The 24,496-nt window shown below is 55.4% G+C and overlaps 2 protein-coding genes across 5 annotated transcripts; one reads left to right on the plus strand and one right to left on the minus strand.

Moving 5' to 3' along the window:
• Positions 1-1,671: 1,671 nt before the first annotated feature.
• On the minus strand, positions 1,672-5,406 carry AZIN2 (antizyme inhibitor 2). Of its 2 annotated transcripts, none has more exons than XM_074161927.1 (9): positions 5,269-5,406; positions 4,997-5,170; positions 4,069-4,241; positions 3,820-3,951; positions 3,300-3,465; positions 3,018-3,180; positions 2,832-2,944; positions 2,149-2,363; positions 1,672-1,813 (listed from the first exon to the last, which is right to left on the minus strand). In XM_074161927.1, exons 1-9 carry the CDS (start codon positions 5,365-5,367, stop codon positions 1,672-1,674), a joined length of 1,377 nt encoding a protein of 458 aa, XP_074018028.1. In that variant the 5' UTR covers positions 5,368-5,406. The 2 variants fall into 2 exon arrangements, with proteins under 2 accessions (XP_074018028.1, XP_074018027.1); XM_074161926.1 differs by having other exon boundaries at positions 5,263-5,367.
• Positions 5,407-8,451: 3,045 nt separating this feature from the next.
• Positions 8,452-15,863, plus strand: AK2 (adenylate kinase 2). Of its 3 annotated transcripts, XM_074161918.1 has the most exons (7): positions 8,452-8,597; positions 9,094-9,219; positions 11,126-11,236; positions 11,343-11,437; positions 12,111-12,183; positions 12,762-12,957; positions 15,024-15,863. In XM_074161918.1, exons 1-7 carry the CDS (start codon positions 8,481-8,483, stop codon positions 15,029-15,031), a joined length of 726 nt encoding a protein of 241 aa, XP_074018019.1. In that variant the 5' UTR covers positions 8,452-8,480; the 3' UTR covers positions 15,032-15,863. The 3 variants fall into 3 exon arrangements, with proteins under 3 accessions (XP_074018019.1, XP_074018018.1, XP_074018020.1); XM_074161917.1 differs by lacking the exon at positions 15,024-15,863 and having other exon boundaries at positions 8,459-8,597; positions 12,762-13,897; XM_074161919.1 differs by lacking the exon at positions 15,024-15,863 and having other exon boundaries at positions 8,550-8,597; positions 11,343-11,413; positions 12,762-13,891.
• Positions 15,864-24,496: the final 8,633 nt, after the last annotated feature.

Here is a 24,496-nt window from a genome sequence, read left to right on the forward strand (position 1 = left end):
CGCGACTGTAGCCGCGACACCCGCTCGCGCTTTACGGCTGGGCGGCTCCGGCGGAGCCAGCGAGATGAGCGGCACGAGCGCCCTTCGCTGCAGCGCCCCCTGGCGGGAGGGGGGGGGGGAGAACCCGCCCGCCGCGCCCCGCCGCCCCCTGCCGGCCGCCGCGGCAGCCTCCGGCTCTCTCCCAGTGCCCCCCCAGTGCTCCCAGTCCCCCCACATGCGGTGCCCCGGTGTCCCCCAGTCTCTACCCAGCGTCCCATTGCTCCCAGCGCACCCCATTCTGGTGCCTCAGGGTCACGGAATCACGGAATCAGGGAACTGTCAGAGTTGGAAGGGACCTCTAGAGATCACCCAGTCCAACCCCCCAGAGCACATCACTCAGGGCTGCATCCAGGCGGGGCTTGAAGATCTCCTGAGAAGGGGACTCCACACCCTCCCTGGGCAGCCTGTTCCAGGGCTCCGGCACCCTCACCGGAAAGAAGTTTTTCCTCATATTTGAGTGGAACTTCCCATGTTCCAGCTTGTGCCCGTTGCCCCTCGTCCTGTCACTGGAAACCACCAAAAAGAGTCTGGCTCCATCCTCCTTCAACCCACCCTTTAGATATTGTAAGCATTAATAAGGTCTCCCCTCAGCCTTCTCTTCTCCAGGCTGAAGAGCCCCAGCTCTTTGAGCCTTTCCTCATCAGGGAGATGCTCCAATCCCTCCATCATCTTAGTTGCCCTACGCTGGACTCTCTCCAGTAGTTCCCTGTCTCTCTTGAACTGGGGAGCCCAGAACTGGACGCAGTATTCCAGTTGTGGCCTCACCAGTGCAGAGCAGAGGGGGAGAATGACCTCCCTTGACCTACTGGCCACGCTCTTCCCTACGCAGCCCAGGATCCCATTGGCCTCTTGGCAACAAGGGCACATTGCTGGCTCATGGATAGTTTACTATCCACCAGGACTCCCAGATCCTTCTCCCCAGTAGTGCTTTCCAGAAGATCCACCCCTAACCTATACTGGTGCCTGGGGTTCTTCCTCTCCAGGTGCAGGACCCTACACTTGCCCTTGTTGAACCTCATGAGGTTCTTCTCTGCCCAGCTCTCCAGCCCGTCCAGATCACGCTGGATGGTGGCACAGCCTTCCGGAGTGTCGGCCAGCCCTCCCAGTTTGGTATCATCAGCAAACTTGCTGAGGATAGAGGGTCCTCCCAGTGCCTCCCAGTTCCCCCAGTTCCTGGCTTTCAGGCTCTGGCAGTGTCCCCATTCTTCGGATTCATGGCCTCCCGGTCCCCATCTCCCCCCACCATAATGCTGTACCCTGCGTGGGACCTTCACAGGGGCAGGGGGCTTTGTTAGGGCTGACGAGAGGTCGGGCACCAGTCCCCCCAGTAATACCCAGCCCCGTATTTCCACACCCGCCCGAAATCCTGGGTGGGGAGGAAGAGCAGGGGGCTTCCTCCCACAGAGCCCCCAGTGGCACCGAACGCCCTTTATTACCGTAACTCTTAAAAAAAACAGACCCCAGACCTGCTCAGCACCACCCACCCCCCCCATCAGAGGGCACAGGACATCGCACAGGCAGGAGAAATGGGATTTATGGCACGTAATTCCCAATTCTCGCCGTGTGTCCCCCAGGAGAACCAGTCCCCCCACCCCGGGAGAACCGGTCCCCCCCTCCCGGTACCGGCGCTGCTCAGATGATACCGGCCGGAGCAAAGACCGGGGGGACACAGAGGGTCTCCGCCATCTCCCAGCCGCAGGACAACGGGGCGCAGACGCTCTCCCGGTCATCTTCTGTCGGCAGCGGCTTTCCCTGGAAGAGCTGGACGGTTTTCCTGGAAAACGGGAGACACCCGAGGGGGAGCAAAGGGGAGCAGCCCCTCCTGAAATGCCGCGGGGATGGACCTGGGGAAGGGAAGCTCCAGGGGTCTCCTGTCCCCCAGAGCCCAGCTGCCCACGGCTTCCCCAGTGAAAAACTGGCTCAAGTCTGTCAGTATTTTAAAAAATACAAGTTTTGCCTCTGAGGACAGATTTTTACCCTAAATCCCAGGTTCCGGGACTCAGATTTGATCCATTCCCTTGGGCAAAAGAGCTCAGTTGAGGGAAAGCCAACATCTCCCATGGGATCCAGCCCAGCCCCTCACCCTGCTTGCACAGGACCGTCTCTTACCAGGCCAGGCGGGACATGGCGTAGGTGATGTGTGGCTGGGGACACCCCCCGAGTGGGAAGGAGGTTGCGATGGTGTAGGCACCCATGTCCTCAAAAATCAGCCAGTCCCCGACCTGCAGCTGGGGCAGCTCCAGGCCGTCGGCGATGTGGTCCTCAGGGTGTCCTGGGGGTCCCTGGAGGCTAGTGCTGAGAGAGGGGGGCTCTGGGCAGGGTCTCTGTGGGGACAGATGGAGCAGCCACAGGGGATGTGGATGTGGCAGCGTCACAGTGACCTGTCTCATCTCTATCCATCCCGAATCATGGAATGGTTTGGGTTAGAAAGAACCTTAAAGCTCATCTAATTCCACGCCCCTACCCTGGGCAGGGACACCTCCCACCAGACCAGGTTGCTCCAAGCCCCCTCCAACCTGGCCTTGAACCCCTCCAGGGATGGGGCAGCCACAGCTTCTCTGGGCAACCTGGGCCAGGCTCTCACCACCCTCAGTCTGACCCCAAAATCCAACCCCAGAGCCCAGGGAATGTGGCTACAGCCCCCCTTGGTAGCCCACCATGGCCTCTTCCTCACGGCACCTGCTCTCCTCTGGGACAGAGCCACAGTGCAAGGGAGGGCATGGCTGGGTGAGGTGATGGGACACAACACAAGGGACCTGCTGGAATCTCCTCAAGCTGGGCCAGACCCTCACCTTGTGTAGCTGAGGTCTGGGGCAGGGGCTGTCAAACAGGAGGCAGCTGAAGGCGCCGTAGATGCCATCGCTGAGGTGATACACGAGGCTCCTCTTGCTGCCAGGTTCTTCCTCTGGAGCGGGAGCAAGGAGAGGGCTCAGAGGGGCTCAGCGACAAGGATGGGCCCATCCCACCATCCCACCTACCGTCGGAGCCAGGCTGCTCCGCGGGAACCTCTCCCATGGCAGTGACACTGGCAGCGAAGGTGAAGGCGGAGGTGACGTAGTATCGCCCGGGTCTCGCAACGATCTCCACCCCGCAGCCGTCTGGGAAATACAAGTCCAAGGCAGAGTTTATCATGGCAGCCATCTGGATGGGAAGAAGGTGTTCCCCTTCAGTTACTCGGCCCCTCTGCAGGGAGCCAGACCCTGGGAGACCTCCCAGCCTCACTCTATGCCTGCTGAGTGCAGGCGTCAGGAGCCACGTACCTCTTCAAACCGGGCTCTGGTGTCCTCGGTGCCAGGGAATCCCCCTCCGATGTCCAGGAGGTGCATCCGGTAGCCCAGCTCCGTGCCCATCTCAAAGGCCAGCTGCGCCGCAGCCACAGACTGGGCGAAGGTCTGGGGCTCCAAACCACAGCTCCCAAGGTGAAAGCTGAGGGCACAGTCCGCGTTTCAGCAGGGCTCACGTGTCCCCAAAGAGCAACGAGGGGACACGGTACCGGGATTGTCACTCACTGGGGGCAGCTCTGCACTTCCCACACACCATCCCAAGCCAGACAGGCTGACTGGCCCCTCAGAGCCCCCCCACATCCTCTCTGGGGGCCAAACCTGCCCCAAACTGGTCCCAACAAAGGTCGACCTCCCCAGGTCCAGCCTCCACCTTACTCCCAGCCAGAGCAGCCAGTGTTTCCATGGACCTCTGCATTGTCTGGGCAAAGCAGAGCTCCCCACAGTCCCCTCCAATGTGGGCTGAGGTCCCCTATGGAAAAAGGACCACGTGCTGTACCTGACGCCAACAACCTCCACGGCCTGCTCCTTCGCTGTCTCTAGCAGGTGCCGGCAGGACTTGAGTGTGGTCCCAAACGTCATGCTCGGATGGGCAGAAGGGCTGGAGTCAGCAGCGATACCCAACAACATCCTGCAGAGCAAAGCCACACTGTGTTGAGGCATCTTCGGGCCTCCGTGTCACCCCACGGGGTGACACCCCAGCTTCTGCTCCAGCCCTTCATTCCAGTGATGCTGCCAGACACCTTACCTGGCCTGAGGATGGCTCCTGGCCACCTTGTTCAACTCCACCTCATTGTCGAAGGTCATCAGCTGCACACTGTGGCTGGCTGCGTATTTGATGTGGGCGACCTGCTTGCAGGGGCTGCTGTAGAAGATCTTCTCAGCCGGGACTCCGATGTTTTGAACCCGTGTGATCTCTGCCTGCAGGGAAACGGCACGTGTGTCGGCAGGTCCCCGGGCCACCTTGGCCACCACCAGCCCTGGGACTCAGCCAGCCTGCAGCATTGCGAAGGGCAAACCGCCAGCGTTGCAGCCTGGGCTTTTCCAGGGAAGATCCACAAGAGCTCAAAGGGATCATGGTGGACTTTGTCCTGGCAGGGGCAGGTTGCAGCAAGATGTTTACAAGCGGCATGAGACCAGGAGGAGAGAAAACAAGTGGTTTTGGTGCACGTGTCCCCTGTGAGCCACAGTGAGGGCGAGGGCTGCAGCACTGCTCTGAGCTGTCATGACTCTTTGCACTTTCTCCTCCTGCTAACACGTCTTATTTAATTACGTACAACTAATTGGCTTAACTTTGGATCCTCCCTGGGAATCTGGCTGTGAGCAAATGAGAAGCAGGAGGGAGCAGGGAGCTTTAGGCTCAGCCTGAAAGCTACTGAAAGCTGGACAGCTGTGGCGGTGGCACCCAAGGGATGTGCCTTGCCACCAGCCAAGCCTGCCAGCCAGGACATCAGTTCCAGGGACAGGAATGTCGGTCAAAGTGAGCAACCCTGACCCACCAGACAGAGAGGACGGGTATTTCTGGGCTGTGTTGGGAGGGTTTTGACAACAGAGGGAGACTCCTGCCCCTGTAAATGTCATCCAGTGAGTGGAAACTTAGGAAAGGAGCATAAGGTGACACTGTCCCACAAATGCCCAAAGGATGCTCACCCCAAATTGTCCTGCCACAACCTTACCTTGTTGGTGCAGGCAAAGCCTGCCCCCAGCTCAGCCAGCAGCCGGATCACTCCTTCACTGCCGTTGCACTTAACCGGGAAGTAGGGTTTCACACGGGGCAAGGCCTTCAGGAAACGCAGGTGCTTCTTCACAATGTCCCCAAGGTCTGCCACGAAGAAGGCTTGCTGGTCGCTCTAGGAGAAAGCCAGAATGAGCAGCCATCACCTCTCCATAACCGCCTCTGCCAAGGGGGTGCTGGCTGCCGGGGAGCAGCAGAGCTGCCAGCCCTTACCTCCTGGCACAGCTCCACCAGGAGGTTCTCCAGGAGGTCTCTGGTGGTGAACCCCTCCTCCACCATCATGAAGTTGGATTCGTCCAAGTACCCATTCATGGTCAAGGTGTGATCACGTTATTTTAAAGCCTCCTCAGGCAGGGTAAAGCCCCCTTCTAAGTATGCAATACACTGGAAAAAGAAAGAAAACATTTGAGGCAAGGCCCAGAAGCTCCACCAGCCTACACCACCCAGCCTGTACCCTGAGGGGCTCCCCAGCCCTCCCACGGGCCGCACATGGCAGCGCTGCCCTGGGAAGAGCTCTCTGCTGCTCTCCTCCAAACCAGCGCCTCAGCCGAGAGCCCTACTGTGGGTTAAAGCATCTTCTCCAGGGGGAGGAGACACATTTCCCTGCAGCTCAGAGCTTTGTTTTGGCACACAGCAGCCCTGTCTTCAGCAGCAGTTCAGGCACCAGCGCAGTTAACAACAAAGCCAAGTTCACTGCAAAGCAGATGGCCTATATACGCCAGAACATGTCCCTTCATGCTCTGGCACATAGCTAGATCTGCTGTACGCAGCACAGAGTGAAGTTCCCATGTGGTTTTCAAATAGCTGAAGTCTCACAGACCCACCTTCCCAGACACACAAGCCCCATGAAAAGGGAGGCATCTTTAAAGAGCACAGCAAGGGCCACTTGCTGCCGCCAGCTGACCTGGGGATGGTCTGGACCCGTGCTGTGGTTTCAGTTTCACCTCTCTCCCATGACACAGGGTGTGGAACAAGGGGACAAGTTAAGCTGCACAGTGTTTCCTGGCTCACACATTTAGCGGAGCTTTAGCTTTAAACTCGCACTCTCAGCTTTAACAATCTCATCCCCGGGTTCCAGCTCATCCCCATCCCATAACCCAAGGAGCTGAAAACCTAGCACGAGCTCGCAGGAAACGTTTCCACTCCAATAATCCAGGTCTAGCTCCAGGGCTCTTACAGGAACGTGATCCCTCTGATCTGAAGCCAACGGGAGACAGAGGTTTCATTTCTCAGAGCTGCAGACCAGCTCCCCCTCTGCAGAGACCTACTTACGACACTTCTGGTGGGCACTAGGAGAAAGACCACACTGACCCCGGAGTGGCAGGGTGTTGTAATGCATTGAGTAAACTCCAGAGATGGGGAATGGGGAGAAAAACAAGGCTTTGAAGCTCTCAGAGCTTCATACTCGGGAAAGGAAAGCAGTTCCTCCAGCCTTACCCTTCACTCTCCAAAGACATCACTAACAAGCACCCATCCCACCCTGGCTGGGCACAGAAAGGATGACCAATTAAGTAGGTCATTCCTGCCAGCCCTGGGTGTCCCCTCCTTACCGAGGCTCCTGGGTGACTAGTTGTGCTTCCAGGGGGGGCCCCCAAGAAATGCCGAGCTCCCGCAGCACCCCAAGGTGTAGCTGCTGCCAGGGGTCCGAAGTCTCTGGGGAGAGGCAATGCAAGGGGTTAGCAAGGGAAAGGGGCATTAAGGGCAGGATGCCCTCCATCCACCGTTCCCCAAACTCAGCATCTGCAGGCATCCCCCATCCTCATTCTGCCAGGCAAGCCCGCTACCCCAGCAACCCCGCGCACTCCCGGTCCCCCCCCCATTACCTTAGATATCATTTAAACAGATAATGCCATGGGTCTCCCAAGAGAATGAACTGGCCCCAGCAGCAGCTCTTCCTCCTGCCCCAGTTCCCTGCCTGCCCCAGCCCCTGGACCAGCTACCCCTGCAGAGGGGTAGGGGGGGGGGGCTCCGCACCCCTTGTATCCCAGCGCCCCCCTCCCTGCTCTGCCGCACAACCGTGGCCATGGCAACCAAACCCAGCCACCCCATTGGCTGAGCTGCCTCTGAGCATCCTTCATCCCTTTCGGGTAATGCTCCCCCCCTCACCCACCTCCTCCCAGGGCTGGGGATGCCCCCAGCAGACACCCCGAGTTCTCACCGAGTCCCTGCTGCACCGGCAGCTCGTCCCCAGCCTGACGGCACGGAGCTCTGCCAGCCTGCCTGCAGCCCGGCCCTGCTGCAAGGGCACTCATGGCCGCGTGTGCACTGCGTGTGCAGGGACCCTCGGGGGGAAGAAAGCCAAAAATACCTCTGAAATACTGCTGCCAGGGAAACGAGGGTTCCTGCAGATTAAAGGCTGAGCAGCGCCTGTTTGACTGGGACACGGGCAGTAGGAGGTAGTCGGGAAGACGTCAGGGACTGATTCTGCCCTTGTTGTGCTGCTGCCAGTTTTGCTGGGTTCCTCAGCAGCAGGTCCAGCTCTGCTATAAATGCAGATGCTCCGTCTGGTCAATCAGTCCTGTCTTTGCCTGCATTTGTCCACTTGGAAATGGTTCTACTGCTCCATCCCACAAAGACCACAGGCTGAGCAGGAGATATTTTTCTTCTTGTTGTTAATTTGCAGTTCTCTTTCTGGTGTCGCTGAGGAGACAATGTTCCGTGCGCGGAGGTGCCACTGTCCCCACTGAGGAGATGAGAGGGACAGATTTATCCTGAGTTCTGGTATTTAACTCTGTTGTCTTGGCTTTGACATGGACTTTCCTGGCAATTAGGACCAAGGAAGCACTTGTCTCCTTTGAGATCCTGGCCTGTTTTCCTGGTCCTTTGGCCCAAGCACCCAGCTCTCGACTGTGCTGTGCAGGATGGGGGAGCACTGCACTGGGAAGAGGACAGAGAGGTACCTGCTCTCAGCAGTGTGATGCAGAGCACTGCAGTGTCCACTCGCTTCTGGATGTGCCCAGCAGTGCCGTGATGCAGTGCAGCGTGGGGAACCCATCCCACGCAGAGGCTGGTGGCCCAACGCAGCGCTGGGGCAAGCACTGCCCCGTCCCTGGAGGTGTCCAGAGCCAGGTTGGAGGGGGCTTTGAGCAACTTGGTCTAGTGGGAGGTGTCCCTGCCCATGGCAGGGGCACGGAACTGGATGATCCTTAAGATCCCTGTCACCCTCTATCTCTTTCCAACCCCAAATCTGTCTTTTTCCAACCCAAAACGTTCTGTAGTTCTATGGCTCGGTGCAGCCAGGGCGCGCTTCGAGCCGCATAACCCCGCCCACTACGGGATGACCCCGCCCACTACGGGATGACCCCGCCCACTCCCAGCGAAACCCCGCCCACTCCCAGCGAAACCCCGCCCCCGAGTCGCGCGGCGCCGGCGTCACCGCTCATTGGCGGCGGGGCGGGGCGTGGCACGCGCAGTCGGCGGCGGCCATGGCTCCGAGCGCGCAGGCAGGGGGCGGCGGCGGCGGGCAGGCCCCGGCCCCGGGGTTCCGGCGGGGGATCCGTGCCGTCCTGCTGGGCCCGCCCGGCGCGGGAAAGGGCACGCAGGTGAGGGGACGCCGGGGTCAGAGGGGGCACCGGGAGTCCCGGATAGCCTCCCGGGAGCGGCCGGCGGGACAAGGCCGCCCGGCCCTCCCCACCGCCGGGTCCAGGGCCTGGAGGAACGCGGGCGTCCGGCCCCGCTTCCTCCCGCCGAGGGACCGAGGCGTGAGGCTTACCCCTGCTCCAGAGGGCACCGGGCCTCTCCTCCCCCGGGGTCTCGGGCATACGGACCCGCCACCCCCAGGGACCCCGGCAGCGGTGGGGGGCCCTTTGTCCCAGACCCCCACTCCCTCCAGTGCCTCGGTTCTCCCTCTCCGGTGCCCCGTTCCCGGAGCACCCGGCCCTCAGGGCCCTGCCACGTGCTGGCCGGTCAGAGGCTATCCCTCTGGGGGACAAGGCCCCACCGGGACCGGGGGGGGTCCAAACCGCGGCTGGGCCTCGACCCCCGGGGGATGTGAAACCCTCACGGTGAGCTCACCCCGGTGCGTGTCCTCTCCCGCAGGCTCCGAAGCTGGCCGAGACCTACTGCGTCTGCCACCTGGCAACGGGGGACATGCTGCGGGCCATGGTGGCCTCGGGGTCGGAGCTGGGCAAGCGGCTGAAAGAGACCATGGACGCGGGGAAGCTGGTGGGTAGCGGGGAGCAGTGCCGGGAGGGGAGATGGTCTGGACCAGTCAAAACCCGCCTCTTAATTAGAAGCCTCGCTGACAAAACCCAATTAGTAGAGGGAGGGCAGATTGTAGGGCGAAAGGCAGGGTTGTGGGTTCTCCTTCTTGTTATCCTGCAGGAGAAACATCCTACAAAAACATCCTTCTTCTTCAAAATTGCTCCTTGCTCACCAGCAATTTGTGTCCGTGGTGTCTCCTTATCTCTTCCTCTCCTCTCTTTTTTGAGGGGAGGGGGGGGAGGGCCATCTGGCATTCTGGTTTTGGTAAATTGAGCCGAAACCACGACACATGGGTTGATTCTTTCCAGCGCTCAGGGGGTGCAGTCGGGGTGGTGGCTCCTTGACGCTGAGGTGAAGGGTTATCCTTGGAGCTGCAGGACGTTCCAGCCACGCGCTGCGGCTCCCGCGGCCCTTCACACCATGCCTGGGCCCCCGTGCGCTTGGAAGAGTTTGTTCAGAGAGTTCGTCTACGTCCCAGCTCTTGCATAAACGCCCTTTGCTCGTAACCGTAAGGTAAAAATAGACTTGGGGGTGTCGCCGTGGTAGTTACAGGGGGTGCTGCTGTCCCTGTGTGAAAGGGACACTTTGGATCCCTGAGAGACAAGAGTTAGGTTCTCTGACACATTCATTTTCTCAGGATCTAATTATCTTGCCAAAACGACTGAAATATCTTGAGGGGACAACAAATGGCAGCGATTTGCCCCAAAGCTAAGCAGCTTGGGGGCCCATCCTGGGCATCGCTGCTGGCTGTCACGGGTTGGTAACACCCCGTGGAGAATCCACACAGCACACACACACACACACCCCCAAGAGAAGAGCGACGTGGCTTATCTCCAGCTTTGGCTCCAAGCTTGCATTGCGCCACCGAGCCTGCAATATCCCAGCTGGTTATGAAAGATAGGGACGTTATCGGGGAGGGCCGGGGGGTATCTGCCACGTGTGTGCGTGGCTCCGCAGGTATATCCCAGCAGCATACTCTGGCTCCGAGATAACTCAGCTGGCAGCACAGCGGCGTTGGGGATGGGGGGTTTTTATGCTAGATTACGAAGGAGGAGCCCTTTCTCTGAAAGGGGTAATCGGGAAAGTACAGGAGTGAGTTCTTCCTTCACCCAAACTACCTCCCGCCTGTCCGCTTCCTGCTCCGGGGCTCTCGTTTGGGTGCTGTGACAGTCTGGTCCCCAATTCTGCTGGAGAAAACAGTGCTGCTGCTGAGGATAAACAGCTATCGCTGGGGCTGCAGCATCTGGTAGTAAATTTCCCACATGTGGAAAAGAGGCTAATCTCAGTGGTTTGCTGGGATCGTGATACAGGGAAAAACCATCCAGCGAAGCTTGACACGACAACTGCTGGGCATCTGCCTTCACGTGAGTTTTATGAGAGTCAATGAGCAACCTGCCTGCTTTGCCCTTCCTGGCCAGGCCTGCCTCCTGAGAGCGATGTGTGGGTGAAGGTACAAAGTAACAGGAAATCAAGGTTACGTCGATATTCCGTATAGTGAATTGGTTTAAAAATAAATAAATAAATAAAAAAATCTAGGAAGTTTGTCTTCAAGCTGATGGTCTCCTTTGAAATTCAGCAACCTTTGTAATGGTGAGGTTCCAGCGCTGCTCCAAGCCCCTGCATGGGCTGGAGTGTCCCTGGTGTGAAATATCTCAATAGCCACGTCTTAGAGTTGACACCCGTGGCCGGGAGCGCTTCCCTGATGTGGGCAGGTCTGAACAGGCAGCTTTCGCCCCGTTACCGCAGTGCCCTGCACTGTGGCTGCTGCTTCTGGGACCGGGAACAGCTGTAAAAAGGTTCTGGAGGCAGCTGGGTGTAAAATCGGGGTGTCCCTCCTGACCGCTCGCCCATGTCTTCTCTCTGCAAGGTGAGCGACGAGATGGTGGTGGAGCTGATCGAGAACAACCTCGACTCCCCTCCCTGCAAGAATGGCTTCCTCCTGGACGGCTTCCCGCGCACGGTGAAGCAGGCCGAGATGGTATGTGAGCTCCTGCTCGGGGACTGCTCTGACATCTCCTTCCCTGGACACACGGGGTTCCTTGCCTCTGCTTCTGTCACTCTGAGCTGGGTGTTTTCTGTCGCAGCTGGACGAGCTCCTGGAGAAGAGGAGAGAGAAGCTGGATTCCGTCATTGAGTTCAGCATCCCTGATTCCTTGCTCATCCGGAGAATCACTGGACGGTAACTCTTCTTTCCCAAACACTCGGTGCACGGGGTGGGGTTTCCTAGTTTAGGGGAGAGCATCCTAATTTTGGATCCTCCTGTGATTCTCCCAGTATTTAGGGCTTGCTGCAGTGCTGGTTAGATTTCTGCTCTGTTCAAGCCTTCCTGCTCTGATCCCTTGCCCCATGTCTGGACCAGCCTTGAACAGAGCCCCTTCATTGCCCTATAAATTGGGGTTCCTGATCTGAATCTCTGTTGATACGGGTCTTTGACCCAGCTCAGGCTTTAAGTCCGGTGTCTGACAGTGATGTCTTCATGTTCTTACTTCTCTGGAGCTCCCTCAGGCAGGACATTGCACTGCTGAACACCCTGTGCAGGGTCACTTGTGGTCATGCAGACACACAGACGTCTCCCACTGTTTGCTGTGTCCCACCGTGTCACCCCCACACCTCCAGTAAACACCCTTTCCCCAGTAAAGCATAAAGCAAAAATTCCTTCTCCATCTCCTAGCGCAGCTGCTTCTTTTCACCCATCTGAAGAGGCCCTTGGTACAGAAATAGCCAGAAGAGATTTTTCTTAATTGAGGCTAATGGGGTTGCTATTGCAGATGTTTCTGTGCTGATGAGTGGCAGGTTCAGGAGACCTTGTCCTGCCACCGGGCTACTTTGCTGACACTTGATTTCTGTCTTAGGCTGATTCACCCGGCGAGTGGCCGCTCTTATCACGAGGAGTTCAGACCCCCGAAAGAACACATGAAGGACGACGTATGTGAGCTCCCAAGGCTGCAGCTTGCGTTGCTTTGGGTTTAGCTGATGCTTTGCAGCATCCCTGGAAAAAAAAAAAAAAAACCACCTCATTTCTTTCCTTCGCTCGTACCTTCTGTCCTGGCTTTCTGGGGAGCGTGGGGAACTGCCTGGGCAGCTTCAGCCGACGGCACTGTGGGGAGTGAGGCCTGGAGGGATGAATGAAGGGCAAGGCCGTTCTGCAGAGTTGCCCTGGGCTTTGTCAGCCTCAGAACTTATTGCTAAAGTTGCGGTGGGTTGTGACTGGTTTCCCTCTTGGGGAGCAACTGTAGCTGGTGTCTGCTCTCGAGGCTCCCTGGGGTCCTTTTAGCAAGCAGATTGGTGTGTGTGGGAAAGGCTATGATGCTGAATCCTTCTCTCTTCAGTGACTGCTCTAGGATTTGTTTCGGCTGCCCTGGGTTTGCCCCGCTCCCCCCGTGGACCTGGGGATCACCTCTGCAGCTCTGCCTTGTAGCCTATTTGGAGGAGGGGAGCAGGGGAGAGAAGGGGGGGCGTGCGAGGCTGCAGCTAGCTGGAGGTTGTCCCCTTGCTTCTCCCAGGTCACTGGAGAGCCCCTGATCCGCCGTTCGGACGATAACGAAACAGCCTTGAAAACCCGCCTGAAGGCCTATCACACGCAGACCTCTCCCCTGGTCTCCTACTACAGCAAGCGAGGGATCCATACGGCGGTGGATGCCTCCCAGTCTCCCGACGTGGTGTTTGCTAGCATCCTGGCAGCCTTCTCGAGAGCGACATGTAAAGACCTGGTTATGTTCATTTAGGGCTCTGTCCCAGGACAGAGCTCTCCCTTTTCTCTCTCTCTGTCTCTCCCATCTCTGTCTCTGTCTCTCTGGGGCCAGGGAGGGCGAAGAGCTTAAGCAAGAGTAGAAGAGGAGGGGACGAGATGATGCAGCCCAAGACAGGGCTGTGCTAATTCTCTATTAAACAAGCTGTTAACGGTCTCTATCTTGGTATATGTGAATGTCAGTCTGTCTGCAGATGCTGGAGATTTGGCCCCTAGAGGTCGCAGCGAGCCCGAGCACCAGCTGCCAGAAATGGGGTTTCCACCCCTTTGGGTCAAAAAGGCTTTTGTTTCATTCCAGAGCTGTAGCTCCCTGGAAGGGGCTGTAATTCCGGCTCCTCCTGGCTACTCCACAGGGGATTAGCAGAAGGTTGGAAATCAGGACTGAGCACTGGGGGGATATTCCGTGCCAGATAGGTGACGCTCGCTGTCGGCTGCAGGAAATGAAATGCAGGGTTGGTTGTGGGGAGCATGTGAAGGGCTGTGTGTGTCCCACGGAACAGCCATGGGAGGGACGTGAGTGCATCCTGCTGCTGCTCGGGGCTGGCTGAGGACTTGTTCTCCTTGTACGTGTTTTATTCTCTGTGGGATGACAGGTTACCTGAGAGCACGGCCTGTCTTCCTCCTGTTCTGATGGGATTTGTGGGGCAGAAAGAGGGTTGGGTGAAAGCTGGTGGTTTTCAGCCTCCCCTCATTTGTGGGCCATAATTTAGTAAATATTAGTGAGATGCTTTTTGCTTTTTTTAACAACACGACGTCTCTGGGCAGTCTGACAGTCGCTGTGTGTGGCAAGTCGGGATCTCCTGAGGACTTGGCTTTTATCTCTTCCCTCTTGCCTTGGCTTTAGCCAAGGAGATGAAGATGTGTCCCAAAGCCTAAATAAAGCCTTATTGCAAAACAAATTATTTTCAAGGCCTGAGAGACAGCATTATTAACCACTGGCTTCATGTGCCCTTGAGCCAATGACCTTCGTTATGAGATCATGGAAATGTACTTGTTTCTTGAGCAAGTCAAACAGCTCCGTCAGGCTGCCCGTTTGGGGACACTGCGTGCACTGTGGTTAGTGCCCCGGCTTCTGAGAGCCATTTCGCTGCTATATGGTGGCCCTGGAATGCTGGTGGCAACCTTTGCCCATGTGAGATTGCATCCCTTCCTAGAGGACTGGAAAATGCAGACTGGCCCGGATGAAACTTTGTCCTTTGGCCTTCCATGTATGTTTACCGATTTAATGTTATCGAGTGCCCTCCTCTTTTGAGGAGCTGGGCCATCTCTCTCCTTTGCACTGAGCTGCTCTGGGCTGTGTCTCCTGAGCAGATGCCTAATCCTCAGGAATCCCTTGCTCTTTTTCTTAATAATTTCTCTTTTGTCTGAAAATCGCTCTTTGTCCTCATACAGCCTTTCCAAGGAAACAACTTCTTCCCTTCCAGCAAACTGGAAATAGCACCAGAAACTGAAAGCAGTTGACTTGTTGCTCTCAAAAGCACGTGACTGCGGGGAGAGAGAGGATTTGAAAGTAAACGGTGCTGCTTTCATCGGCAGCCTACAGTCCCCTGAGAGCCCCCAGATGGCCCTTCTCCACGCTCTCCGGCTTTCCTGTGAAAGGGCAGCCCCGGAGCGTGGCATGGGCACGCTGGGAGGTCAGGACAGCATTTATCATAGGGCTGCGGTGCTCCAGGGAAGGGGAGAGGAAAGTGGGTTAGAGCTGCCCCTGCATCTTGGTGACTGTAAAGAAATTCTGAGTGGAAGCAGCTTTTCTCTTGGCACCTTGAGAGAGTCAAAGAGGAGAGCTGCAGCCCCCTATGTGCTTCCGTAATGACCAGTTGGTGTTCCTGGATTTGGTCATGGTTTTATTCCGCAGCAACAACAATGTGTTCTTCCACTTCTCCGTTCCTTTTCCCCTTTGTGTTCCCTTTGCGTCCGTCCAGCTCACCAGCCTTTTTCTGCCATAAACCATGATTAATTTTGTGGGTTTTTTTCCCCTTAAATCGATTTTTTTTTTCTTTGTTCCCATTTATTCCAGCTGAGTGACTCCGTGAACCAGATGAGAGACCACCAAACGCTGCACACTCGGCTACATCACCCATTGCAGCCCTCCCCTGGGTGCAGGGGGGGAACAGGGAGGGCAGTCGGGAGGGGGGTACGATTGATGGGAGGGGAATAAGGAGGTGGTAGACAAGGGGCTTGGGGGGGCTGATTTGGTTGGTTTTTGTTTGGATTTCTTACTCAGCAGAATCATTGTGAAGAGGAGATGGTCTTCTCCTTAGAAATCACAGTTTGGGGAGGCAAAATAATTGTAGGGAGTGAAACATCTCCGCTAGTGATCAGGTGCAGGTCCTTGACCTGTTGGGAGGGGAGGGCTAGATGTCATTCCAGGCTTCTCCGGGACTTTCAGGGCTTGTCTCATGGGTTCTTAGTACCCTGAGGCCACTGCGAGGTTTGCTGTGATTTTTCTAAAGTTCGCTTCCTTTCAGCGAGGACCAAACTGAACAAAATGACTCATCATGTCTGAAATGGAAAAGGGGAAAAAAAAAAAGCCATGGTCTTTTCCTGGAAGTTTTGTTTTTCTTGTTCTGCTGCATTCCTAAACCTGGGCATAGAGACTTCTCAGGGTTTCTCTGCTGCTGAACAGAGGGGCTGTGGCTCTAGACCAAGCCTGCCTTACTTGGCGATGGGGTGGCTTTTCTGTGATCTCAACCAAGCTGGAATTTACACAATTCTGGAGAAATGCAAAAAAGACTTTCTTAATTGACTGCAAAAAAAATTACACTTAATTGGGGGTTTTTTTTGCATTTCTTTTTAGATCAAATGGTGCCTTGTCTAACCTCTGAATCAATAATAAAATAACCCCTTTACATTTTGTATCTGTTGCTGTGTCCTCTTTGACCTGCAGACAGCGTGGAAGACGAGGCAGATGACGGCACAGCCGACTAACAATTGAGCTGGGTGGATCCTGGGGCCTGATCCTATCTTGAGGATGTTGTTCTGTGCAGCTGAAAATGTGGCTTGTAATTCCTTTTATCTCTCTTTTCCTTGCTGAGTGTGTTCCAACACTTTATATCACCATAGCGATCATGTCTTTTGCTGCTTTTCTCTTTCCTCTTTCTTCATGTGTGACGCTGAAAGCACTTAGCTCCTGTGTATCCCGACCCTTCTGGTCAGAGCTCCTTTCAGGTATTTTTAACTGACGTAATTCCTAGCCTCTTCCCCCTCCCTTTGCATCGCCATTGTCTGGAGGAGCTGATGTTATTTCCTTCTCTTGTCCTGCAGTAACTGGAAGCTGTGTCTTCTGTTTCTGCTCGGTTGCTTTCTGCCTTTCTTACCTTGTTGCATCCTTCCCTTCCCCTCCACTGGTGCCTCTCTTGTAGCCACGTGGGGCAAAATCTCTTAATGCAAGAAATGAGAGCATTTCCTGGCCTCCCTGCATCCTGCCTCCACAGGGACCCAGACCCTGGCTCTCTGAGGTGCTCATGAAGGGTCGTTCTTTTTCCACAATGCCCTTCGTACCTGCCCCTTGCAGCCCTGCTTGTGTTCAGGGCGTTGGTTTAGATGCTGTGGTCAGGCACCAGAAAGGGTCAGGGTCAGGCTGCATGAGCCCATTTCCTCCAGAAATTACTGGTTTCTTCAGCATAATTGGGCTCTCTCGCTCCTCCGCCATTCAGTCTCTCTCTGCTCTGGTGTTTTTATTACCTCTCTGTACCTCCCATTAGCATCCTCTCTCTTTTGAAGACAAGCTTGTGCCTCTCTGGCATTTGGGGTGTTCTTCCCTCATTTCTTTTGATGATGGATGTTAAACCACACTCTTCCTCGTTGTTTGGGATTGTGTCCTCTACTACTTGTCGTCTGTTGTTTTAAAAACCTGTCCTGCCTGCTCCTCCTGGCTTTCTAGTACGTGGGATGGAGAAGTCTTGGCTCCTCTGAGCTGGGCTGCTTCTGTTTGATCCTTACCTCAGCGTGGAGCGTGAAATGAGCTGTCGGTGTGCTGTGGGAAAGGCTGCTGTGGGGAGGCTGTTTTGCTCAAACCTGCATCTTCTGTAGTTGGATCTGTTCTGTGACCTGTCTCCGTCATGTTGACCTTGAATGTTTTCCACAGCACGCGATGCTCTGCAGGTGCTGTAAATTCCTTCTGTTCAATGATTTCACTCCAGCAAGCTGCTTATCAGGCACTCTTTTCAAAACTGTGTTCATATTTCATACACACAATTATTCAGCAACTATAAAAGGGGGAAAATTCCTATTTATAGCACAAGGACCAGCATCAAATAGGACACTGAATTCTCACTGATAGAGGAAGTGACCTGTTCTCTAATGCAGCAGTATTTCTGCTGAAAAGAAACAGCGTCTTGGATTGGGGGGAGGGATGAAAAGCCCTGGGCCATCTCTTTCCATTAAAAATGTGCTGCAGTCCTAAAAATACAGTATCTGCCCTTCTCCTTTCCTGATGAAACCATCTGCGAAAGAGAGATTGCAGAAAAAAAACCCTTTCACTGTGGATTTGCGGTTGGTAATAATGAGTTCACCGACTCCTGATGGTCTGGCTTGGAGTTGGTGTTACGTTTCTGATCGATCCCTGATCTCTGACCTTGACCTGGGAGTGAGGAGAAGTCACTGCAGAGAGTCTGCTGCAGGCAAGTAGCACAAATCCCTGGTCTGTAGAGAGTTTACAATCGCAGCACAAATGTGTGCAGCCCTGAAACAAAGAGCACGTGGGGCTGAGGAACAAAGAACTGGCTGAGAGCAATGAATGGAGGGGGGTGGCATGGTGGGAAAAGCACTGGGGACAGCGGTGGTAACTGCTGTGGAGAAGGTGAGTGCCTATTTTGTGTGAGCCTGCCTTCTGTGACTGCCTCTGCTCTCCCTTCCCTTCCAGGTACGTTAAGCCATGGCTTCCTTCCCCCAAGGCCATCACTGGCTCCCTGTTGTCACTCTGTCCTTCCTGTTGTCTCCAGGCTCTTTAGGAAGAGCTGCGGTGGGTGATACCAAGCGAAGGCTCTAGGAGGTGGAGAGGACCAGAGGATGGGATTCCCTCTCCTGTCGCTGTGGCAACAGTTGGGAAAGGAAGCAGCAGTGGGGTGTGATGGGCGGCTGCGTGGTGGCCGTGGAGGGATGTGATGGGGAGGCTGCGGAGGCAGGACCGCGCTGACATCACGGGGAGGTGGCGCAGAGGGAAGGGGAGTGGGAAAGGGAGAGCCGGGGAGACTGCGGAGGGAAGAGAAGCTGCGGTGGGAGTGGGCTCCAGGGAGAGGTAAGAGATGCTCCGGGGGCAGTGGGTCAGGGTGGGCTCCTTCACGGGTGACTGCGGGATCAGAGCCTGCCTTGGCATCTTTTCTGGCTACCGTGCTGGTGTGGGATGGCTCTTGGGCAGCAGCAATGTTATACGGTGCCCTGACAGCCTGGCACAGCAGGGCTTGGTTCCTGGACAGTGAGAGTGGGTCAGAGCCTGGCTGGCTGGTGCAGAAGCTGCAAGTGTGTCCCCCCAGGACACCAATGTGTGTCACTGACACTGTGCTGGGAAGAGCCAGGAGTACCTGAAATTCCAGGATGGGCTAAAGGGACTGGGGAGCAGCTGTGGTCCCTCTCTGGAGAAGGGGACCAGAGTTCCCCCTTGGGATTAGAGCACGAATCATCGATGAAATGAATAGGAAGTCTGGAGCCCTGGTCCACCATAGCTACATCTAGTAATAGGAGGCTGTAGGCAGAGCTGGTGCGCAGGGACTGAGCCCAGCTGCATGGAATTGGGGTGGGAATCCTAAACCACACGTCTCTGGCAGCCTCAGCACTTACCCTGCCTGTGCAGGAAGCAATAGTTCTGGGGAAGGCACCCAGGTGTGCAATTATTGCCGGGAACTCTCTGGATGTGGATCCTGGGGATCTGCAGACCTGGAAGGCAAAATAACAAAGTCCTTGAAACTGCTCTGGATGTCGTATCGCCTTTTAGCGTAACGGTTGCATAACGGGATCTGATCTGTGAGCGGAGAGAACAAGGGGTGACGGTCACCTCTGTGCCCTGCAGCGTCCCAGCGGTTCCTACGCGCTGTGCTGGCCCATGGCTCTGGGGTGAATTTCATTTCCATTCCTAAGCCAAAAGCTGGGCTCGTTCTTTAACATTTGAAAAAGCTTGTGGGTTTACAGCTCCCATTCCCACAGCAGGGGTTGTATGGACTCTACACCTACGCATAGGCTGGGCAGCAGTGCCCTGCAGTACGTTAGCAAACTGGAAAGCGAGTTCATTAGCACCCGCTCAATCTGTGCTAACCTGCCTTTTGCCCGTCAGGATCCTGACCAAGGAAAGTACATCTGGGGCCAGAAACCCATTTCTGGTAACCCCTGGGGGTGCCAGAAACCAGTACTGGGGTGGAGATGGAAGAGACACAAAGCAGAAACTCAGTAGGGCTGAAGAAACCTTGTTTGAAAACCAAGAACAGGGAGAGGCCAACGCTCCTGTCACAACCATTTTGTTCAAATAACTTTCACAGGTTTCCCATGTTTCACGTGTCATTTAAAGGGTTGGGGGCAGCAGTGGGGCCATGGAGAAATGCAGCCAGGAAAGCTTAAGTGTACGTGAGAGAGCAGAATTGCAATAAGGAACATAAATATGCTTTAATTAGGGAAGGCTATGGCTGTGAGATGCACGATCCTCCCCCACGAAGGCGCAGATGCTTGGTCTATAGGGAGCATTTGGGAGTGGCCCGGGGTGGCCATACTGCTATTTTATGGTAACTCTGCAAATGGCAACAGCTTGTGCTGCTGTGTGGGACTTGTGTGGGAGCAACACGGAGGCCCCACGCTTGGAGGCTTTTAGGAGTAGGCTGGGGTGGTGTCACCCAGGTGCCTGTATCGCCAGCTGCGTTCTTTGCCTCTGAGGTGGGCGGGCAGGGGAGGAGAGGACCTGCTGGCATCTCTCTGTGCCACGCTTGGTGCCCCACCAGGGCAGCTGTGGTGGGAGGGAGCCCAGTCTGGATGAGACCAGGCGTTCCCAGATGAGACCCTGCCAGGCACAGGCTGAACCAGGCTCCTGGTAGCTCAGGCAGTTTGGGAAGGGCGCAGGGGAGGGAACGCTGCTTTTCTGCAGCTTTAATCCCCGAGGTTGCAGTTCTGCATGGCCAGCAGCTAGGACTGCTTCGAAGTCGTGTTTCAACTTGATTTTTTTTTTTCAAGGTTATTCAATGTTTAGTGGGGAGTGTCACCAGGACCTCCTACAAGCAGAAAGGGCAAGCCAGCTCTCCTAGTCCTCGACCTTCTCCACCGCTCAGCTGGCTCTCCTTGCTGTTCCCCCTATACTTGCCTACGCTGCAAAAGGGAGGATCATGTGAATATTACACAGCCTGGCATCTGCACATCAGCTGAAGCAGCTGAGTCTCTGACACGCTCCTGGTGCCTTCATGCGATCCCCTTCCACAGCTGTGCTGTGTTACCTGTGCATTTGGTCCCTACCATAGGCTATCACTGCCAGATAGACAATATAGAAATATAATAAATGGGAATTTGTGCTCTGCTGGGTGTTAGTACCCAGCCTGCAACACAACACTTCCTGGGAAAAGAGGGCTGTGGACCTGCAAGCCTCTGCAGAGGCCTGGGGCACGGGGAGGAGCTGCCCTTGTACATGTCCAGAGAGGGCCCTGGGAGCTCAGCCAGGTCCTGAGAAACCTTTTAATCCTTCCTATTCCACAGTCTATCTTGGCCATGACTCCACTGCAGTGAATGCTTTCCAGTTCCTTTGGCAGGGGCGCACACAGGCACTCCCAGGCGGGTACCTTGTCTTTGTTTTCACTCCTTATCTGGTACCACTGAGAGCAGGTGACGCAGCAGCTGGGTCAAGGAGAGCAGGTTGGTGTGTTCCCACTACCGCCCGGGCCACCCTGGATTCCCCTCCATCCTCTCCCTAAACGCAGGCTGAAATTTCCTTCTGCTGAGGTAGCTGTTTGTTTAATAGCTGAGGTTACTTGAGTAATCAATAGTTCTCTGTTTTCCAACGGAAATATTAGCCCTTTGGCCAAATCAGCATTTCTATCTTTGTTACAAACCCAGCCTTAACTCTCAGCTCTGGGGGGTTCTAGGTTATTTCCCAACCTACCTGCGCAGAACCCTGCTCCTTTTCTTCCCTCCTGGCAGCGTGGCTTTTTCTCTCTGAGGGTAAGCAAAAAGGGCTGGAAACACATGGAGAAATTACTGGAGCTGTTTGACTCTCTTCAGTTTCAGCCCCTCTCTTGGTTCTTCCCCGACAGCTCATCCTCTGTACTTGCTTCTCTGAGGAGGGTGATGAGGATGGAGTCACTGGGATCCTCATGGCCAAGGGCATCGCTGATATAAGTCCCAGTTCATGGGCTCTGGGAGAACTTGGCTCAGCTGCTGTCAGCAAAAGAAAAAACTGTTCCCATCACACAGCAGGACCTGTATCCCAGAGAACCGGAGCTGGAAGACAAGGTATCCACAGTAAGGCTCCATGGCTGCAAATAAATTTTCCTTGCAAACAGGCAAAGGCACCGACTCCCTGGAGCTGGATTTCCACTGGTTCCATCCCAGGCAGCCAAAGCCTGGGCTGTGGCTCTGGGCTCCAGTTTCCTCTGACATGAAGGAGGTCACAGGGTTTTTTCTGCTGCTGGGGCAGTTGAAAACTCTCGCTGTGCATTGTTAGCATCTCTGCACGTCTCTGTTATTTCCAAACCAGAAAAGGTCACCGAGACCCAAGAGAAACCCACTTCCCTCCTTCACTGGAACTCCTCTTTCTGCCTCGCACATGCTTTTGTTGCCATCTCTCGCTTGCCAAACGCAGGAACAAACACTGGGGTTTGGCAGGGCTCAAAGCCTTGGCTTGTCGGATGGGAAAGAGGCATTCTTGGTCTTCAGCCCGGGGACAGGGCTCTGCTCCATGTCCACTGCCAGGTTCTCCAGCTGCGATTTTGGTGCTCATCCCACGCTGAGAGCACTGTTCTTACGTGCCTGGGGATGGGCAGCACCCCTGGGTGCTGGGCTGTGAATCCTGCGGGACATCCACGGAAAGCGGGTGGGAATAGCTGGAGCAGGACCCAGAGCTATGTGGACCCCAGCATGTTGCTGTGGCTGAGCTGCACGTACAGTGGGAAGCACAGGAGTCAGCGCTGCCTTCAGAAGTTTTTCCCCAAATATGCGTGAGGGCAGGGAAAGGCAGAGGGAGGCAACGTAAAGCCGAGCTGTCTCTGCTTTGTATAAATAGGGCTGTTATTGCCAACAGTTGCCCTCTGAGGGGCTGCAGGGCTTATACTGGGAAGGGATCCTGTAACTCGGAGACAGCCGGGAAGCAGTTAGCTGTTTCAGGGGCAGGCACTGGACTTTTCCTGGTGCTCAGGGGAACTGGGATGGCAGCCGGGATCAGGGAGGGCAGGGCTGGGCAGATGAGAGATGGCCATAGCTGCTGTCTCCTTGTTAGAAGGATGCTATGGAGTAACAGCAGGGCCTGATTTCAGAGAAGCGTTTGAGGTCTCAGTGCGCACTGATCGCCCCAGAAACCTCCTACTCAATTTTCTGCTGTGCACAGTCCAGCCTCCTCAGAAAGCACAGGGGCTGGTTTGCTTAAACACTGGCTGAGGCAACCCACAGATGAGATCAGCCCCAGAGAAGGAAAAAGGTTTCTCATGGTGATGGAGGGGTGAGGGAGAAAAGGAATTTCCTGGCTGTGGTAAAGGTGGGCTCTGCTTGAAGAGAAGTTAGAGAAAATGGGCTGGTGGTCATGGCACCAGGCAGGGGGAAGGAAGGGATGGGTCAGCGGCAAACCCCGGCTGAACAAATCCTATTTACCTTTCCATGCCAGCCCAGGAATGAAGGATGCACCAAACTACAACTCCCCTCTCCCCTTGCCCACCTTGTTCTTCTGCAGAGGGAACACGGCACTGGGGGACTGAACCAGGCTGAGGGCAGGGGCTTGGCAACCAAGGGTCAGGCTGGGGAAAGATCTCATCTGAGGCAAGGGAACCCTGATCAAGCTGATTTTCAAAGTGAGACATTCAAACGTTTCCCACCTGGTTAGTGCTGGCTCAGCCCTCTGGAAAATAACACGTTTTCCTTGCTGCGGGGCCAGAGGGCTGTGCTGGGAGGACTCTGCTGCTCTCCCGTCCCAGCTGCAGACGGGAGGTGCTGCTGGCAGGGTCCAGAATCGCTTTTCTTTCCCCTTTTGACAGCTGTTGCTGGTTATGAAAATGGGAATGTTCCCCAGCCAGTTCTCGGCAGGAACTGCCCTTTCCAGGGCTGACCACATGGGTGTTTCTTCCTCTTCCCACCTTCTGACGGTGGTACATTCTAGTCTTGGCGAAGCACTGCCCTTCCCCACTCCTCTTCCTCACATGGCCCACAGGAGAGGCCTGTGGCTCTGGCCTGTGAAGGGGGGAGGTTTGTTCCTTGGCCTCAGATCAATAAAATTCTTAAGTCAATTCTTTTCCCAGAGCACAAAGAAAGAACTAAGAAACGCTGGGGCCACTCCTGCTGTGGGAATTTATACCCCAAAGCTGTCAGTCTCCAAGTGAACCTTGTTCCTAGCACAGAGATCCTGACACCAGCCGCTGTCCCCTCTCCCCAAAGCGCAGGGTGGAGATGACACCTCGCAGCAGAGCGGTCGGGACATCATGGCATCTTGCAGGAAAGCCATTATTTCTTGTCATACCTGATGCTGAGGCCAAGTGAGCGTCCACAGCATGGACATGGGAACACTGGGCAAAGCTTGGCGAAGGCAGGAAGGAGACCTTATCAATGCTTATAAGTATCTAAAGGGTGGGTTGAAGGAGGAGGGAGCCAGACTCTTTTCAATGGTTGCCAGTGAGAGGACGAGGGGCAACGGGCACAAGTTGGAACATAGGAGGTTCCACTCAAATATGAGAAAAAACTTCTTCCCGGTGAGGGTGCCAGAGCCCTGGAACAGGCTGCCCAGGGAGGGTGTGGAGTCCCCTTCTTGGAGATTTTCAAGACCCGCCTGGATGCAGTCCTGAGTAACATGCTCTGACATGCTCTAGGCAATCCTGCTTCAGCAGGGGAGTTGGACTAGATGATCTCTATGGTCCCTTCCAACTCTAAAAATTCAGCGAAATTCAGTGAGACAGCAGGGCTTATTGCTACTGGAAGCTGTGAGTGTCCAAAGCTTGGCAAGATTTGTGGAGGGGTCAAGCATCTCCGTAGGCAGCAAGACTGTGCAGAAGTCACCCCTGCAGCAGGGCAGGAAATCCTGGGCTTCAGAGCTTAAGCCAGTTTCTAAGAGAAAAGAGCAGAACTAGAAGGAAAGGGAAATGACTCCAAACCAGTTTACTTGCACCGTCCTTGCAGCAGCCAGTGTTGGCTACTGAGAGGACACTGATGGCACAGAAGTGGGTGGATTCAGGCCATATCCCACCCAGCAGGTCAAGAGTTCCTCAGAACGCCTGAGTGGTGCAACTGAGCTAACTCAGAAAGGAGTTGTCTGGCTAACACCAAGGTCATTCTCAACAGTTCCTTCCACTCTCTCTTCCATTTTTGTTGTGGGCAGGAAGCTGAAAA

This window comes from Numenius arquata, chromosome 21 (genome assembly GCF_964106895.1).
Source record: "Numenius arquata chromosome 21, bNumArq3.hap1.1, whole genome shotgun sequence".
In the NCBI taxonomy this organism is placed as follows: Eukaryota; Metazoa; Chordata; class Aves; order Charadriiformes; family Scolopacidae; genus Numenius; species Numenius arquata.